Source organism: Lycorma delicatula, chromosome 9 (genome assembly GCF_047948215.1).
Source record: "Lycorma delicatula isolate Av1 chromosome 9, ASM4794821v1, whole genome shotgun sequence".
Taxonomy (NCBI): domain Eukaryota; kingdom Metazoa; phylum Arthropoda; class Insecta; order Hemiptera; family Fulgoridae; genus Lycorma; species Lycorma delicatula.
The window spans coordinates 48802825-48821051 of NC_134463.1; the positions used below are offsets into that span (position 1 = coordinate 48802825).

Genomic DNA, 18227 nt, shown 5'->3' on the forward strand with positions numbered 1-18227 from the left:
CTTTATGATCATCCTAGATTCTACCTCTTCTTAGAAGCGTAACAAAATAAATTGAAAAACTACATAGAAAGAAGATGAAAAATTAATAATGAAAATTGATGTTATGTTTAAAAAAGCGAAGAGGAAACTGTGAAGAAGAAAGTATATAGATTTTACAAATACTTGGGAAAAAAAATGAAATTACAGACAGAATAGTAGTGTGAATATTAAATATTTTACAGATATTCATTAAAGAAAAATGAATTAGTCATTTTACTTCATTATTTTTCTGTTCCCATGGCAACAAAAATATAATGGCTTAAAAGGATTAACTTTTTTTTTTAATGAATACCTCTAATTCTTAACTTCATCACCAATGGGGCTAGGGCCTCAATCTATAGCGTAAAACCTTCCCTAGGATAACATAAATATATCCTGAAAATCTGAAAGCAGTCGGTCGATTGGTTCTCGTGTGTTGCTGTTGCAAACAAACTTTTGCATTTATATACAGATATATATTTTTAGGTAGTTTTTAAAATTAAAAAGAAAAGTTATTATTTTAGGTGTTTGATGTGACAGTGTTTCTAGTTTGACGTGATTTTTCTTGAAATATTTTTATTCAAAAAGTTATAATGTGACAAAAAATTTAGTGATTCACTTGAACATAATATGTGGCATGTTTTTTAAGTAAGGGCCGTTTTCAGTTTGCTGCCATTATATATGGAAATAGATGGCACTAGTGTAGCATGTTTATTTATATCAACGATCATCTATTTGTAACAATAGGATAACCTTACCGGTAGTTGCTGTGTACTGCCTGGCTGAAATGAGTGCTATAATAAATAATCCCACAAGTCGTGAAGTACGATCAGTAATTCTTATCGATTGGTGAAATACAAATCTGCTGCTTATATTCGTAGAGAAATTATCGATGTTTATGGACCCAGTGTTATGTGCGAAGGTAAAGTTTGCCAATGATGTTGATTGTTTCGTGGAGAAAGAACGAATGTTCATGACAAGAACATAGTGGTCACCGGCTGTTATCACAGATGAATTGGCTGAAAATATGAATGCAAAAATTAATGAAAACAGTAGGCTTACTCTTTCTCAATTATCGATTGAATTTCCTTTTGTTTCACAATCAGTAATTTACATTTTAACTCAATATCTGGATTACAAATAGTTGTTCCATATGTGTACCAAAAATTTTGACAGAAACTCACAAAGAAAAATGTCTTACTACATCTCAAACATTTTTGAGACGCTATGAAAATGAAGGTGATTTATGAAAGCACGTTATGACTGGTGATGAAACTTGGATATCTTCTTCAAATGTTGAGACAAAGCAGCTCTCAATCCAATGACAGCATTCATCATCCCTGAAGCCTAAAAAGTTTAAACGAGAAAGTTCAATGGAAAAGCTTATGGCTACAATTTTTTGGGACGCCAAAGGGATATTGCTGATTTTATTTCTTTAACGGGGAAGAACTGTTAATTGTAATACGTACTGTGAAACACTTACAAAACTTAGACCAATTCAAAACAAAAGGTGTTTAGCTAACTGACGAGATTTTGTTTCTCCATGATAATGCAAGACCTCACACGGCAAACAAAACCACCAAACAATTGCGATGATTTCCTTGGGAAATCTTCTAACAGCCACGTTACAGTTCAGCTCTTACACTGAGTGATGCATTTTTTCTCTATTTAAAACATTGGCTTGCATCGCAGAAGTTTGAAGATAATGAGGAATTGCAAAACAGAGTAATTAATTGGTTTAAATCACAAGTGGGAGAATTCTTCAGTAACTGAATAATGAAGCTGGTAAGCTGATATCAAAAATGTATTGCAGTGATTGGCAAATATGTTTTATATATACAAGTTGATTTTGTTATAATAAAGTTTTTCTATTTCCTTATTTCAATTTTTGTATCAAAATGGCCTTTACTTAAAAAATGTGCCTCATATTACTTTCCATTTCTCTTCTACTTTCTTAAAATTCCATGTTTATTTTAAAATTGTTGGACACATTTTTTCATCTCAGAATCTTGATTCTAAAATGATTATTTGTGTTGGAAAATATAGGCATTATTTTTAACATGTGTAATTGTTCTCTTTTATTAATGATGATAATGATTTTTTTTGTAGATATTATATAAAGTAAATGTATGAGAGGTGGCGGAAATGTAATGCAAAATTGCTCATAACCTTCAATTGAAACAAATATGACATAAAAATACCTTTTCTTTTTTTCACAATTTACAGCCACATATTTCTTCCAACAGTGAACTAGTTTTCTTATTCTATCAATGAAGTGTGCTTGTGGTTTTTTTTTATTATATTTTTTATAATTAATTTTTGGATAGATTTGTAGTATGTGATACTTTCGAATCATCATTATAATAACTAATCTTTTGTTAATGCTTCCGATAATTATTTAATGATAACTCTATACAATGTTTTTTTTTATTATATTTTTATTTGCATTGATTAGTCTTGCTGTTTGTATACAGATTAAAAATATTTTGTTATAAGTAGAAGTTTCTGCAAGATATATTAAAATTTATATTGCTGTTCAGTAATCTGTTATTGTTACTTAACATAAAATTCTGAATTTTTTTCACAATTATTGAAAGTACAAAAAGCTCAATGACATCACAGATTCATCTCTAACTTACTCCATGGGGAGAAGAGTTACTGGACTTCTTGCTAGGAACAGATCACGAGGATCTGCTTGGTACTGGAGATTATAGTTGTCAAATGTTAAAATATTTATAATGGTCTCTCATTCAGATATATGAAGAAGTAATTTATTATTTATGCTTTCGGATTAAATCTAAATTATATTTGTTTTTGTGAGTGTATTAACTCATGTGATCTTATCGTAACATTTTCCTAAATGGGCCTTAAAACAGTTGGCATTATATCTAATTATATCTAGTTATTATCTGTATTTATTTCTGGATTCTGCTTTCAGTTATAATCTGTGTGCAGTGTTATTGTCTCATTTTAATACAATGTTATTTTATTTCAATTGCAAAAGTTTTGTAGTTTATTCACAATTGGTATAATTAAACTTTGTTGTAGTCAAATATTTTTAATGTATATATTTATAAAGTTTTGTGAATTAAGATTTTTACTTAAACTAAATTAACTTCCAGTTTTTATCTGTCAGGTCATAACTTTTTTTCCTTTTTCTAAAAATCATATTAAATAAGAATAGGATAACCTCATCTCAAATACTAAATATTTTATTGCAGTTTCATTGAGTTGTATGTTAATTAAAAGGTTTTTATTTTTACAAAGAGAATATTTTCAGGTTTTGAATTTTTAATCTAGGTTAATAAATTCAATTTCTTACAGCATTTAGCATGCTTACCGAAATGTTTTGCCAGATTATATGAATTATAGCAGTACAGTGTTCATTATCCTGAAGTGAAGTTGATGACGATAGGATTGATAACATTTAGCTATTTAGTATGACAGAACTTTAAGATAAATCTCATTTTGTTTATTTTTAGGAGAGTCCAATGTTTATACACTAGGTAATATGGGAGCGCATCGTATTGTTTGCACAAAGTTACCTACCGTTGGCCACACTAGAGAAGCAATGACTGCTGCTGGAAATACAACAACTAGACTACTGGGTAAGAAGTAACCAATTCTTATCTGTTGAACAATATATGTCTTATTGTTAAATACACCATGTCTATTAAAAGTAGTTTTGGTGTCTTTTTTATGATGTGCTTTCATTTATCTTTTTACATTAAATTTTGTATCATTTGATCTGTGTTATGGAAGTGTTATTCTTGATCACCAGGTGATAATAACCTACTGGTTGTTCATTGTATTTAATTTTTTGGGCCTATATTTTGAGCCTTGACTCTCTCAAAATATTTTCTATTTAGTCGATTTTTTTTGAAAGGATTACAGTTTCATTTGCATATTTGCTTTTACCTCTTCCATTGTAAAATCTTCTTTTAGAAGAGTATTCTTATTTCAAAATTCAGAAATAAAAAAATGTCAGAGTAATGTAAGGAACATTAGAAGGTGAGGAAATGTTTTATCACAAAAATTTATTCTGTAATTGTGGTCCGTTGCTATGTTAGATGTCCATAAATTGTTTTTTTTACAGTGCAATCTATTTCTTGTCAATTTTTTTATTTTGTGATCGATAAACATCAGAATTAAAAAAATAAAAATAAATTTTGGCTTGACAGATTTTTTAACCATGTAAAATTATACAAATCCACCATGAGAGCTGACGTTTAATCTAAACATAATTGCTAGTTTCATTACAAGAAATCACTCTGTGAACATTTTATTGCATATTTGTGTAATCTTACCAATTATAACTTTATGTTATGTATCATGGGACAAACTCAGCTAGATGTATTGTATACAAAGTTTTTCCTTTATACGCTGAAGAAATGATCCAATTTTCTGCTGTTTTACGAACACCCATCCAACCCCGTAGGGGGAAGACACCCACCTTGTGACTTACCAGTCACCACACCACCCCTTTCATTTCAAGCCTTGAGGGACTTTACCAGAGGTCATCTTTAGACCTTCTAACTGATTACATTTCACAGTCATCAGCCAGGCTTCGGTTGGGATGCCACCGATGAATGCCTCGGCAGACATTTGCATCAATAAAATAAAAATAAAATTTTGCCTTCATCTAGGCCTCAAATGGACATCTTAACATCCAACCTAACATGATTCCCTCAAACTAACTAACTAAAACCGCGGAAGCGCAGACCCCGCGCCTTGTCCAAATTTGATAAATTTGACTTATTTGATTCAAATAAGTCGACCAAATTAAATCACCTAACAAGGGGAACGTAACCTGATTCCAGTTCGTGCAGGAGGTGGGGACAAACCCTGCACCCTCACCCAGTCCCATCATGGAGTCTCGCATGGCATTACCAAGTCACAATCAGGATCACCGCCAGTGGAATGAAGCCACGCCCCTGGTTGCACGGGCTACCATACCCCAGCAACACGGTCACCCCTGACAGTGGAAGCCCCAAATTGAATCATAAACAATTCCAATATAACTGTGGCTTTGTGCCACAGTTATATGTACACCCATCTTTTGAACATTACTTTTAGATTATAAAAAAACATGTTCTTTATTTATAATTTTCCGTAAAGGGATTTAGGAAATATAAAGGGTAGGAGTGACAGAAAAAACAAAGAGAGGAAAGGCCCTTTAATTTTCACTGATTGCTCTATCCATAGTTTTATATTTTGTCAACATCTGACTGGCTGATTTTTTATTTATGCTGTTTACATATTTGAAAATCTTGTTTAATGTAGATGTTAAAAACATGTCTATTTCAATTTAAGATAGAAAATTGAAGTTTAAGAAGGAATAAAAGACAAAACTTTACTAGGGTTTGCAGAAAGCATTGTTCTTGGTAGCATTAATCAGCAAATTAAATCTGTCATCATGGATTCCCGGAATTCAAGCTGTCATGGTGAACTGAACCTGAATTTTCATCAGGGTAACTGTTAGTTATACTTGTGACCCTTGATCCTTGTTTTAAATTTATGCAAAATTACTGATATTTTGTTTTCTTAAATCCCGTCCACTATATGTACCATTATGAAAAAAAGAGTTAACACTTGTAGTGTGTGTTATATACCAACATATACAAGTCTTTTTTTATACAGTTATTGGGAGTAATGAGCATATTCATTGCATTCATATTTACAAACATTGTTGTTAAAACATATGATCTTTCAATTTATGAAAAAATATCAAAAAGTTAAAATTTTCCCAAAACAAATTATTCATGCATATATATATATATATATATATATGCAAGATTTGTACAGATGTTTATAAAAACTGTTTCAAGAATTCAGGAGATGGTCCTCCACATCGAAATAAAGAAAATCTTTCCAGAAATACTTAGTTCCTAAATCTTCCATTTTGTAGTTTTAACATATAAATTTGTTTTTCAGAAATTATTAATCATATCAAGCTCAAATTTCATATACTGCTAGGGTACCTATAGTTTTGTAGTACCTATATACTATAGGTACTATAAGAATGTTTCTTCTTGCATGAGACACATAAAAAATATGTATGGGTCAAATATATAACCTCCATTTTTGAAGTCGATTAAAAAGGGGTGGTAAACCAGAACGACCACATTCAATATATATATATATATATATATATATATATATATATATATCTGAATTCAAGAAGGATGTGTTAGATGAAATATCTAATCATCCTGAAAAAAGTACTAGAGAACTGGGCTTGGAGTTCAGTGTTAGTGATGCAACAGTTTGGAAGATTTTCCATGATTAGCAACTATATGCCTATCACTATCAGCGAGTATAAACTATTTTATCTCGAGGTTGTACTCACCATGTTTGGCTATGCCAATGGCATATCCAAAATATACTAATTTGAACTTTTTGAATGATATTTTCTTTATCAGTGAAGCCAAATTTATAAAAAAACTGTGTTTACCTTTGTGTGTTTCAGGTAAAAACTGATACTTTCAAATCATCATTATAATAACTAATCTTTTGTCAATGTTTCCAATAATTATTTAATAACTCTTTATATAACTTTTTCTTTGATTATATTTTTATTTCCATTGATTAGTCTTTCTGTCTGTATACAGATTAAAAATATTGTTTTACAAGTAGAAGTTTCTGCAAGACATATGAAAATTTATATTTTTTTGTAGTTGTGAAAGACATTTACATTTGTTAACAGCTGATCTTCCACTTTTACTTGATGATTTGCCAAACACACACAACAAAATGTGGTTCATGCTGGATGGGGCTCTGGTTCTTTACAGATTACAAGTCCAAGTTCATTTAAATACATATCCAAACAGATGGATTGGTTGAGGAGGCTTAGTAGCATTGCCTGCAAGATTGCCAATCTCAATCTTCATGACTTTTTCTTATGGAGCCATTTAAAGACACTTGTATACAATACCCCCATGAATACTATAAAAGAATTACACACAGAAATTCTAAATGTAATTAAAAAGGATTCGTCAGACATTTGGCATCTTTGAAAGAGACTGGCAGTTGGTGAAAAAACACCAGGATGTATGTGTTTTGAATGAGGGTTGTCATTTTGAACAGCTAATGTAGTTTCGTTTATTAATGCTTTATTATCTGATAAGATAATTTATTGTTATTAAATAAATTTTAATTGGAAAAAAAACTAGTTTTTTTAATAATCAGTGTCTGTTCATTAAATGAACAAGTAATGTAAATTACTTGTTAACAGTATTAATGTTATTTATTTATTTATTATTAAAACATTTTCATGATTTCGATATTTTATTTTATTGTAATATTTTCAATATTATTAAAAACTATTATAATTAATTACATGATAACATTAATAGAATTATTCTATTAGAGATCGTGTCAAGTTATTTATTCTATTCAGGAGGAAATGAAAACTGTTGTTTTAATGTAAATAATTTAAAGAATCTTTGCCATTACTTTGTTATTTATGAATGGATTTGAAAAAATAAGGTGTTATTTTCTTTGTCATAAAACACTTAACATTTATTTAATAACATTGAATTAAAAAGTTTACATGGCCGCCATTTTAAAATGGAATGAGTGATCTGATTCATTATTTTTATATTAATAAACCTCTAGGTACCCTAGCAGTATGAAATTTCAGCTAGATAGATTAACCATTCTTGAGAAATAAGGTTTTTTGTGTTTAAAATATAAAATTGCAGATAGCCAGTGAAATAAGTGTTTCCAGCCATATGTTGTTAGGAAAGTTTTTGTTTATTTCAATGTAGGGCACCATCACCTGAATTCTTGAAACAGTTTTTTTTATAACACCCAGTGTATATACATATATATTTATTTATTTTTTTTACCATTAAAAGTGTTTTTTTTTTAATAATACCTAATTTTTTTTCTATTCACTTATGTTGTGAACATCTTTAATAAACCAAATACATATTTCATAGTTATAAATGGTTTTATCTTCCAGCTATGTACTAAAGTCTCTTTTACTTAATACTCTGTTGTAAAGCAGATTGCAAAAATAACAAGATTAAAAAACTAAACTCGGTTATAAATGACATATAAAAATGAAGATACAAAAGGTTAACCTTTTGTATCTTCATTTATAGGCCAATACATCATTTTTCTCAAAAAATGTGGAAAAGTAAAAAAGCTTTCCATGCTTAATATGTGTGACAGAAGTTAACTTTTGAATTTTGTTACCACTCAGATGTAACTGTATGTTTACTACATTTATTATATTATTTAGTTGAACAATATTTTTGTCTATTTTACAGGAACATTCCAAAAAGTTGATTACGTCATATTAGTAGGTGTTGGAGGTGGTGTACCGCATTACACTGACTTTGGTAAACATGTACGTTTGGGTGATGTTGTTATATCTAATTCTACAGGTGGTGACAACAGGTTAGTAGATTTTTATTTGGTTGAAATAATTTTTATAATCACAATATGTAAAAATATCAACTGTGTTTATTTATTATTTAGTGATCAGTTCAGTTTATTTTATAATTGTTATGTAGTTTATTTGAAGATAAGATATGTTTACCAAGAATGTCTATTTTAGTACTGTTTGTGAAGATGAATTTTTATTTAATATTTTTATGTAGACCTCTAAGAGGAATTATCTCGTATAGCAGACTTTTTTGATGAAATGTACCAGCATTCTGATGTAGTTTATGGCAAGCTAATTAGAATCTTTTTTAAAGCTGAAATGCTTCTTTGCATTTTAAACTGCTTCGTCAGTGACTATTGTACTGACACATTGAGGACCAATGACTTGTTAATGCATCATACTAAACTCTGATTGATAGCATGTTAAATGCCTGTAATATTTTACATTCCTGTTATTCAGCCTCCGGCAGCTGGTTTAAGTTAATCTATATTGAACCATCACTCGGAAAGGTTTTTTCAGTGGTATTGTTTAGTAGCCTGTGGGTATCTTATCCTGGCAATTTAAAAATTCTTTTTTTCAGAGTACTTATTTCATCCTCACAGTTTCTATATTTCTTGTGAATCATTAAAGTTTTTGTTGTGTTTCTTTTATATAAAAAAATATTTTAATAATAGCATATAGTTGTAAAATATTATTTCGACCGTGCTAATCAGATGATGGCAGTAGTGTTTAATTACTGATACTGTGCCACTACTACTCCCTGTTGGCCGCTACGAGTGCTAGAGTCACAGTGCTGCCTTTTGAAATTTGCTTTTTCCCGAGGGAAAAAGCAAATCCCACACAGTTGTTGTGATTCTTTCCTACAGGGTTACAACCTTACTTACTTCCTCCTGTTTAGCCTCCGAGAATTACCATTCAGGTATTACTTCAGAGGATGATATGTGTGACTATAAATGAAGTGTTAGTCTTGTACAGTCTCAATTTGACCATTCCTGAGATGTGTGGTTAATTGAAACCCAACCACCAAAGAACACCGGTATCCACGATCTAGTATTCAAATCCGTACAAAAATAAAACTGACTTTACTGGAGCTTGAACGCTGGAACTCTGAACTTCCAAATCAGCTGATTTATGAAGATGCATTCACCACTAGACCAACCTGTTGGGTTAAGGGTTGTAACCTAATTGTTTTTATACATTAAATATTGATTTGAATACTTCAAAGGTTGGTAATGCTGGATCATAAGTTATCTGCTGCGAACAGGAGAATTAAATAAATAAATGAAAAATATTGATATGTATAAAAGTAATTGATCTGTCTAGATCTCAAAATGTGTTGCCCAGTAAGTGGGTAGCTGGTGCGTTAAGCCACGCAGTCACATCGTCTCCCAGACTGTCAAGCGAAATTTGTTCAACATAAGTCATGAAAAAAAAAATCATTAAATAAAATAATATTAATAAATTAAATATGTTATTAAAAAGAAAATAATAATAAAATTTAATTTAATATTTATAAATAAAAACAAATTTATGTTATGATTTTCTAATTTGTAACATTTAAAAATTACATAATGAAAATGTTAAGTTATGTTACATTTGTTCTACGTAAGCCATAAAAAATAATCATTAAATAAAATAATTTTAATTTTTGTGTGTGTGTAAATAAAATGTAGATGTACGTCGAGAATGATCCCTGTTGTCATGGTCGGTCATCAGGGGAGGTGGTGGACAAGGTCCTTTTTTTGGCTCATGCAGCGTAGATATGTTGTTCATGGAGGAAATCAGTAATTTTCACATAAGTAATAAGTAGGAATACTGTTAATGACTCTGTAACAGAAGATGCATTTCCCATTTTGATTGTACCTCGAGCCTCTGTTTTTATTACAATATTTAAGCCTATAATGAAAACATTTTACTAAAAATTTTAAGTACAAACTATAAATAAATTATAAAAAGATGTTTTAAAAAATTGATCAAGTAAAAATGTTTTGAAAAGAAATTAATAATAATAGTAATCTGTGAATAAAGAATGTAAAAGATACAGTTGCGTTTCTTCATAACCCTGGAGGTAGCAACCATGGCTGTTGAGATTTTTTTTAACGAGTGAAATTTCTCCCCAAGAGCCATACTGTAAAACACTCAACATTTTTTTAATTTGTATAAATAAGGTAGTAGTCTCAAAAAATCAACTCTTTCTCCATTAGTTGTATCATCCATTAGTAATTGGTAGCAGGCGTTTTTGACAGTTTGGACATTTGTAATGAAGACCATACAAATGATATTTTATTCATATTAGAAGATATATCATTCTATAGCATCAGTTTTAAAAAACAAAGAAATATGAGAGTCAGATAAGGGGATATACTCACAACGATCAACTAATATACTAATGCACTGTAGTTTTAGTAAGCAGCAGAACTATTGTTGACTTATAAATCGATGAAATCTCTCGCCAAGAGTCATACTGTAAAACAGTCATCATTGTGTGGAAGGTTGTTTAGAACATTTTGAAAAATTAAAAACTCATTGTTTCTATTGCTGAGTTTACCACTTTTTCTTGAAAAATATATGGATATCACACACTATCACCACACCCAGTCGATTAAGCTCAATAACTTGGTTTCAATATCTTGTATGTGTGCAATGTGATATACCCAACAGTAGGGTATCTGGTAAAGTGACAGTCTGATTTTCGAATTTGGAAACACAGTTCAGAAAACAGCTTTGTGTACAGACCAGTCATTAAGATAGACACCACCATGTGGACATTTCTATCCATTCACGTCAAATGATGGTCTACTCTTTTAACATTTATTTTTTAAACTATCTTATCCCCACCCACCACCTTCACCAATACTGTGACACAATCCTTCTAGAGTATTGATCTTTAAACCATCGAGATATCCAAGCAGTTGTCAATTAGTTGCAGGTTTTGTCTTAGTTAGTTGCAGGTCTTTAATGTCTTTGGTGAATTACCAACATATGCTAGAGTAGTAAACTGAAGTAGATTGGTGGAACAATTATTGATATTACTGCTGTTAGGGATATTCCTGGTAGGATTTATTATGCTTGGTCTGTTGATGATTGTTCTAGTGATTATCAATTAATTATCTTAAGTGGATTGATGAGTTGCGAGGTACTTAAAGATGCAATCTTTCTATTCAGCCGGGGAACTGACCTAGATTTGTTAATATTCTCTCTTAGCTGGATGACATGCAATTGGAAGATGTGGCAGATAGATTTTCTCTTTACTTTCATCGATTCTGCTGAGAATTCAATTCCCTAGTTCAAGTCGAATAGAATTGTCCTAGTGAGAATAGTCCATAGTGGACTAGAGTTGTCTTTGTTGTGAAACAGTCCATGAACCATCTCAGGGGCGCTGCTCAGTGGGAGAGTGATCCTGAACTGTGAGTGGTTTTCGTAGATGATTATCGAAGGTAGAGGTCGGAATATTTTCATTTGTTTCTGATGTCAAAAAGGATTCTTGATATACTTTTGTTAGAGAGCAAGGAAATAAGGATCTTTAGAATATTGTGTATAGAGTCCTAGGGCACAAGCATAAGAAAAATATTCTTTTGTTGGCTCTCTCGACCCAGGGTAGGCTCTTGTTTCTAATAAGATAAGATTTTAATATTTTATTGAATGATTTATTGTCCCATGATTTTGTGACTAATGAAACCTTATATCATCGAGTCTGAGAGGAAGTAGCTGCTTTTCACTCTGATGTTTTATCTGTGAAAATTATAGAGGCAGAGGTACATCAGGTAATTTGCAGTTCTGGTAGGAATAAAGTCCCCAGCTTCAATGGAATCACAGTGGAGTTTCTTGACTGTTCTGTAGAAATTTGTGTGGTACTTTGATTAGAATCTTTAATAGAATGATAAAAGGTGTTCTTAAATTGTTTTAAAGGTAGGTTTAAGGAGGTCCTTATAGTCATAAGGACCTCACCTTAAGCTCCTGTTATAAGCCTTTAATGCTCCTCTCAGATATTAGAAAAGTTTTGTTTGTATCTTTGTGTTAGTGGTAAGTTGAATTCTAGAAAGTTGATGTAAATCAGTATGGTTTTCGTCCAGGCAGGAATACGTAAATGTTTTTTTTTATTTATGAGCATTTTTCTTCTAGTGAGTCTATGTTTTAGGTGTCATTTTAGACATGTCTGGAACTTTTAATAATTTGTGGTGGCCTTTTGCCTTGTTTAGCTGCAGAAGCATGACTGTATACAGGAGCTGAATGTGATATAGTTATTTCAGCAATCGAGACGGTGTCTCAGAAGTAGGAAAGATGCTCTCTAAAGGTTGTCTGCTGGGTTGTGTTTTACAACCGCTGCTCTGGGTTGTTGAATTCAGTTCTTTGATGCAATTGAGGTTACCCAGTGTATGCCATGTTGTTACTTATGTTGATAATGGGCCTTTGCTGGTTAAAGGAGATTTGAGGAATGAAAGCAAGTTCAGAGCAACCCAGGTTTGCAAGATATTTCAGTTGTGGTGTTTGCAACATAAGAGATTGTTTAGTCCAGAATAAACAACAATGATGTTGCTCATTGAATTAGTATGTTCTCCTACAGGAGAACACATCTAGGTGTTATCCTTGATGAGAATTATTGATTCAAAAAGCACTTTCATTGTGCTGTCTAAAAAGCGTGTGATGCTTTCTTCAGTGTTTGGAGTGCAGTTCATCCTGATTAGAGGTTAACTCTGTGTTGTAGTAGTTTTTCTGTTACAACCACATTTCTGCTTCCTTTGATGTGAAAAGAAACCAGTTACTTTAAATTGTTTTAAATTTTTTTTGAATTAAGTCCATCTCTCTAAATAAAAAGAAAATTAATGTTCTATATCATTTATAAGAGACGATGGTGACGTTTGTGTTGATGAACTCCATATTGGGTATTACTGGATAAATATTACCCCCAGGTGTATCAAACAGATTTTAGATGAAAAAACTGTGAAAAAGTGTTGAATGTGCAAAAAACGTTTGTTAAAAATTTAATTTGTTTCACTGGCTCATTGATACCTTCAAACAACAAAACTTGCCACAGTCTGGTCGCTTTTTTATATAACCAGAATCGGTTATATTTTTCATGTTTTCTAATGTTCTATACATTTTTTACTTTAACATTTTGAGCATTTTCCTCTATTTAGATATAAATTATTACTGCAGTTAATGTGATTTAATTTTATTTTACACATTTTTAATCAATCTCTCACATCAAACTCAAAGTTACATAAATTAAACAGAGGCATTCTACGAAATTCTCACGTGTCTGTTATTCAAAAACAAACAGTTATATGCTGCACACAGTTATAAGAACACACTGTTATACATTCAAGAACACACAGAACCAAAAATATGATTTTGTAATAAAAAATTAAATAAACTTTCACAAAATACTATTTTTAACATTAAAATTACCAAATTATTAAAGAACAATAACAGCTAAGAAAAATTCAGCATCTTTCATTTCTTGACATATGCTATATAGATCCTTATTTTGTATTATCTTAATAAAAAAATCAGTGGTAACTTTATAAAAATTGTGATTTTTATGTTTTAGAGCAATTTACACATACTGTGAAAATGCTAAAGAACGTTGTGATGGACAATATGAGTTTGATCAGAAAGATTATCGACCATCAAATTTTTGTCTTCAACATATTGGGTCGCAACTAAAAGCTCAGGTTAGCTCGATAAAAACATATCTCCTTACATTATTGTATTTTTCCCATTAATTAATTTTTGCTATTCAATTGCATTTATTTACAGTCTATTTAATTTAAGAATTTGTTGATGCCATTAATAATATGTCATGTCTCTTATCAGTTGACTATATACTGTGATGTAATCACATTAATCAAAATCAGTTATTACAGTCTCGTGTTTTATGTAAAATCTATCAAAATATAAACAACTGATTGTGAGATTGTTAAAGGTATATTTTAATTTATACCATCAAATTTTATCAAAAAACACTCACTTTTAGTAAAATTTTCAGTTATAAAATCAACTGAGTATTTAATTGAAGATAACGATATAAAAACACTTTCAAGATGAGAATTTTTTTTTTTTTTTAGTTATAAAGTCCTTTTTAGGTATGTATTGGATGGTTGTAGATTGAAATATGCCATTTTTAATGTATGTTTTATAATTATATAAATTTTTTCATTGCTCGTTTTTATATTGTACCATGAAAGCTGTAATTAAAAAATTAAATTGTGTTTAATCAATAAGCATCTTTATAATGTTGGTCAGCTAAATGAATTAATTTTTAGATTAGGGAAAAAATTATTTTTTTTAAAATGCAATGAATTTAATAATAAAGTCATTTCTTGTATAACTGATGATGTAGCTGCATCAGTTTTTTTCATGTGCTTGTTTTGGTTTAGTATGTTAAATTTTTATCTATATGAAAACTATAAGTATTCCTTCGTTGTTATGCTTCTATGGAATTTTTTTGTAGTTATATGTGTTTATCTCTTATTATCTATTTTTTAAATTTAACATAGAAAATTTTATTAAGGAAAAGATCTAAAATAGAATTGTCTTTCTGTTAATTTTTCCACTTCTAACTGAACAGCATTGTGCTGGAAAATAATTCAGTAACTAATCAATTTATTGTCACTGCCTTTCAGCTGTTTTTTGATGCTTTCGGCAGCTCTTTCAAAGTGTAGGTTATACTTTCAAATCTTAGGTACATTCTGCATAGTGCCTGCGAAGTCTACACCACAAGTTTGTGGTTCCTGGCTAGGTCCGGTTCTCTTGTTTGGTTAACTTCTGTAGAATGACAGTACAACAGCAGAATAAAAGTTCAGTAGAATAACTCACTGTTATTCTACACACACCAACTAATTAATCTCACACCAAATTAATTAAACTCACACCAACTAATTAATCGCTGCACTAGAGTACACAACACATAATGTGCAGGTCTGCCCTGGCAGTTTTTGTACTAAATTTGGGAGAGATGAATCCCATTGATTGGATAAGTGTGTGCTGGAATTTGATTTAAGGTGAAATGGTGATGGGTGAATAGCACTGTTATTTCAGAGGAGGAGGATATATGTGGATTTGCCTAACAGTTCTATGATGCTGCTTGACCATTGTTGAAGTCCAGTTAAAGATAGTTAAATTTATGTAGTTTTTAATAATGTAGCAATAAAGTCACAATTCCATATTGTTATTGATTTAGTTTCATTGAGCATCAGTTACCATTGGTGGTAAGTAGTCCCACCATTTGCTGCCACCAGTTTTAGTAGCGGTTTTTATAGATTTATTTTTTTAAAAAGTTATCTATGTTATTAAAATCAGGTTGGTGAAGAAATTGTGTGAATGGCATGTAATATCATTTTTCTGAGCATATAAAATTTAAGTGTTAGGATTGTTAAACGGCCAGGATAAAAATTATTTGTAATAATATTTGTTAGTATCTACTAGCCAGCAGTGTTATTCTACATTGCTCAACTTTGTATCACAAATCAAGAGTTTCTTTATTTGCCTTATGACACATATTGATTTCTGTTTGTTTTAATGTTTTCAGACTGAAGCTGAAGGAGGATTAGCACCTTGGTTAAAATATCTAACTGAAGCACAAAATGCTTTAAGTGAAGCACAAACTGAACATGATTTCCGTCGGCCTCCTGAAGACACTGATAAATTATATATGAGCATTGGGGATGAAGGAATCATTGAAGTTGCTCATCCAACAAACATAGATGCAAAAAAGAGGTAAATTTATGTTTGCACCTATTTTTAAGTTTTGCATTCTTGCTTTTATTTGACTAATATATAATTTTTTCATGCATTTTTTTCCCTCTGTTAATATATATCATTGTAATTAAATTTATATTGATACTTATAATAAAACAAACTGTTGTAGCATGGCCAGCCTATTAATACTTATTTTTAACTTTATAATCTATTAAGATTATTTACCTCATTGGGGATATCCCATACATTTACTACCTGCCATGTTTTAAACTACTGTCACCTGTATTTATCTTGTGTTGTAATCATCCATAAGTGAACCATATGGTAGAAAAGAGATTTAGAAACTCATGAGTACTGTCTATTTACACTTCATCAGTACTTACTTATCCCATGTAAATATTAGATAATAAATCTATGTTCTGCTACTAATGTCCCGACTGTTCTTTCATTTCTCAGAAACTCAGGTGTCAACTTACAAAGTGTCTTTTATGCTACTCTTTGCAGAGTGGCAGGAGGGAAGGCCCTTTAAACCCAGAATGACAGCTTCTTTGTTAGCTTATTTGTATAACTGCAGTCACAACACCAGCAGAACTGAGTAGCGAGAATTTAAAAATGTTTAAGTAAATAAATTGTCTTTTCAGCTTGTCTGTTACAATCCATAGGATGGCAATTATAAAAAAAAAAAAAAACAAATATTACAGTAACATATTTTCAGCACAAAGAACATTGGCATTGAATGTAACTATTGTTAATCTAAGTTTAATTACATATTTATTGTAATATAAGAAATTCTATTTTTTTTACTTTTACTACTACTACTTTTTGCATATCTAGTCATTGTTTATTTCTCTTTACCAGGGCATCATTTACCTGGTTGGGCCCATACCCAAAGCTGGTTTCACCCCATTCTTTCATTTTCATAATTTCTTGTTGCTTACTTTCCTGTGTGTTTCTTCCACCCAAGCATGTACTTATAATATTTGCAGTCAAAAAATTTTACTTTATTTTTTGTTACAGGTCAGAAGGTAGATCTAGAATACATACTGGTATCATTGCTTCTGGTCGTGCAATTTGTCGCAGTGAACACTTACGACAAGCGTTTTCACAACAATGTTCAGCCCTCGCATGGGATTCAGAATTCGACTCTGTAGTAGAGTCGATTCAGGGTAATTGCAGAGATAGTTTTGCTCTTGTGAGAGGCATATCTGATTATAAGGATGGTACTCGTAAGTCACCTTGGCAACCATTTGCAGCACTTGCTGCAGCAGCTGTTGTTAAGGCTATCGTATGCGCTATGGATCCACCATTGGATTAATAAAAAAATCCTTGTGAATCATATTGCAATTTATTTATTATATAAATGTTTCATTGTAGTATCAATTACAAAATATAGAGTATTGTATCTGTAATAAATACTAGAATTAATTCGATCAGTACAGTAGGCCACCTGTTAAGTAAACACTATAGGTAGATAATTTTATTTATTGTTATATTTTATTTTGTTAATTTTATATTGTAGTTTATTTTTTTAACTAAATATGACTTCATAATTTTTCTCTCGATTGCTGTTCAGATTTTTGGTCTCATTCATATTTGGTTGATAAATAAAAATATCATTTACATAGTAGGTATTTTATACTTTTAGATTTTTTTAAGTGAAGTAACATAAATTAAAGCAAAGTAACAATTAAAAATGTTAAAATTAAAGGTTGTATTAACTTAATATAACCTTTCAACATAGTCTTTTTTCACTCAATGTGTCTCTTACTGATGGTAATTTTTTTTTTGAAAAATCACTTTCTAATGTTATTTAAGTAAACATAAACTTAAATAACATAATTATTTAATTAATAATTATGTTTTTATTAATAATTAAATTATTAATTTAATAATTATTTTTTGAAACTTTTATTTCATTCAGTAAACAGAAAATTTTATAAAGTTTTATAAAAACTTTTATTGTAGTTTTATAAAGACTACAATTAATCTTAATTATAGTCTTTTAATGCAATCGTATGAATTTATGTTACAGTTAATTAAGAAACTTAGTCGTAGAAGAAACATTGAAAGCTAATAAAAAGTGATTATTATTAGGTAAAATATATAATTATTT

General features: G+C 30.3%; 1 protein-coding gene across 3 annotated transcripts in view; it reads left to right on the forward strand.

Annotated features, from left to right (window-relative positions):
- Positions 1 to 17871, forward strand: part of LOC142330179 (uncharacterized) — a 152964-nt gene extending 135093 nt beyond the window's left edge. For all 3 annotated transcript variants that reach the window (XM_075375287.1, XM_075375286.1, XM_075375288.1), the window contains 5 exons: positions 3501 to 3626; positions 8295 to 8424; positions 13965 to 14088; positions 15945 to 16132; positions 17132 to 17871. In XM_075375287.1, the coding sequence (XP_075231402.1) occupies positions 3501 to 3626; positions 8295 to 8424; positions 13965 to 14088; positions 15945 to 16132; positions 17132 to 17429 (866 nt within the window). In that variant the 3' untranslated portion in view covers positions 17430 to 17871. The remainder of the gene's footprint in view (positions 1 to 3500; positions 3627 to 8294; positions 8425 to 13964; positions 14089 to 15944; positions 16133 to 17131) is intronic.
- The last annotated feature ends 356 nt before the right edge of the window (positions 17872 to 18227 follow it).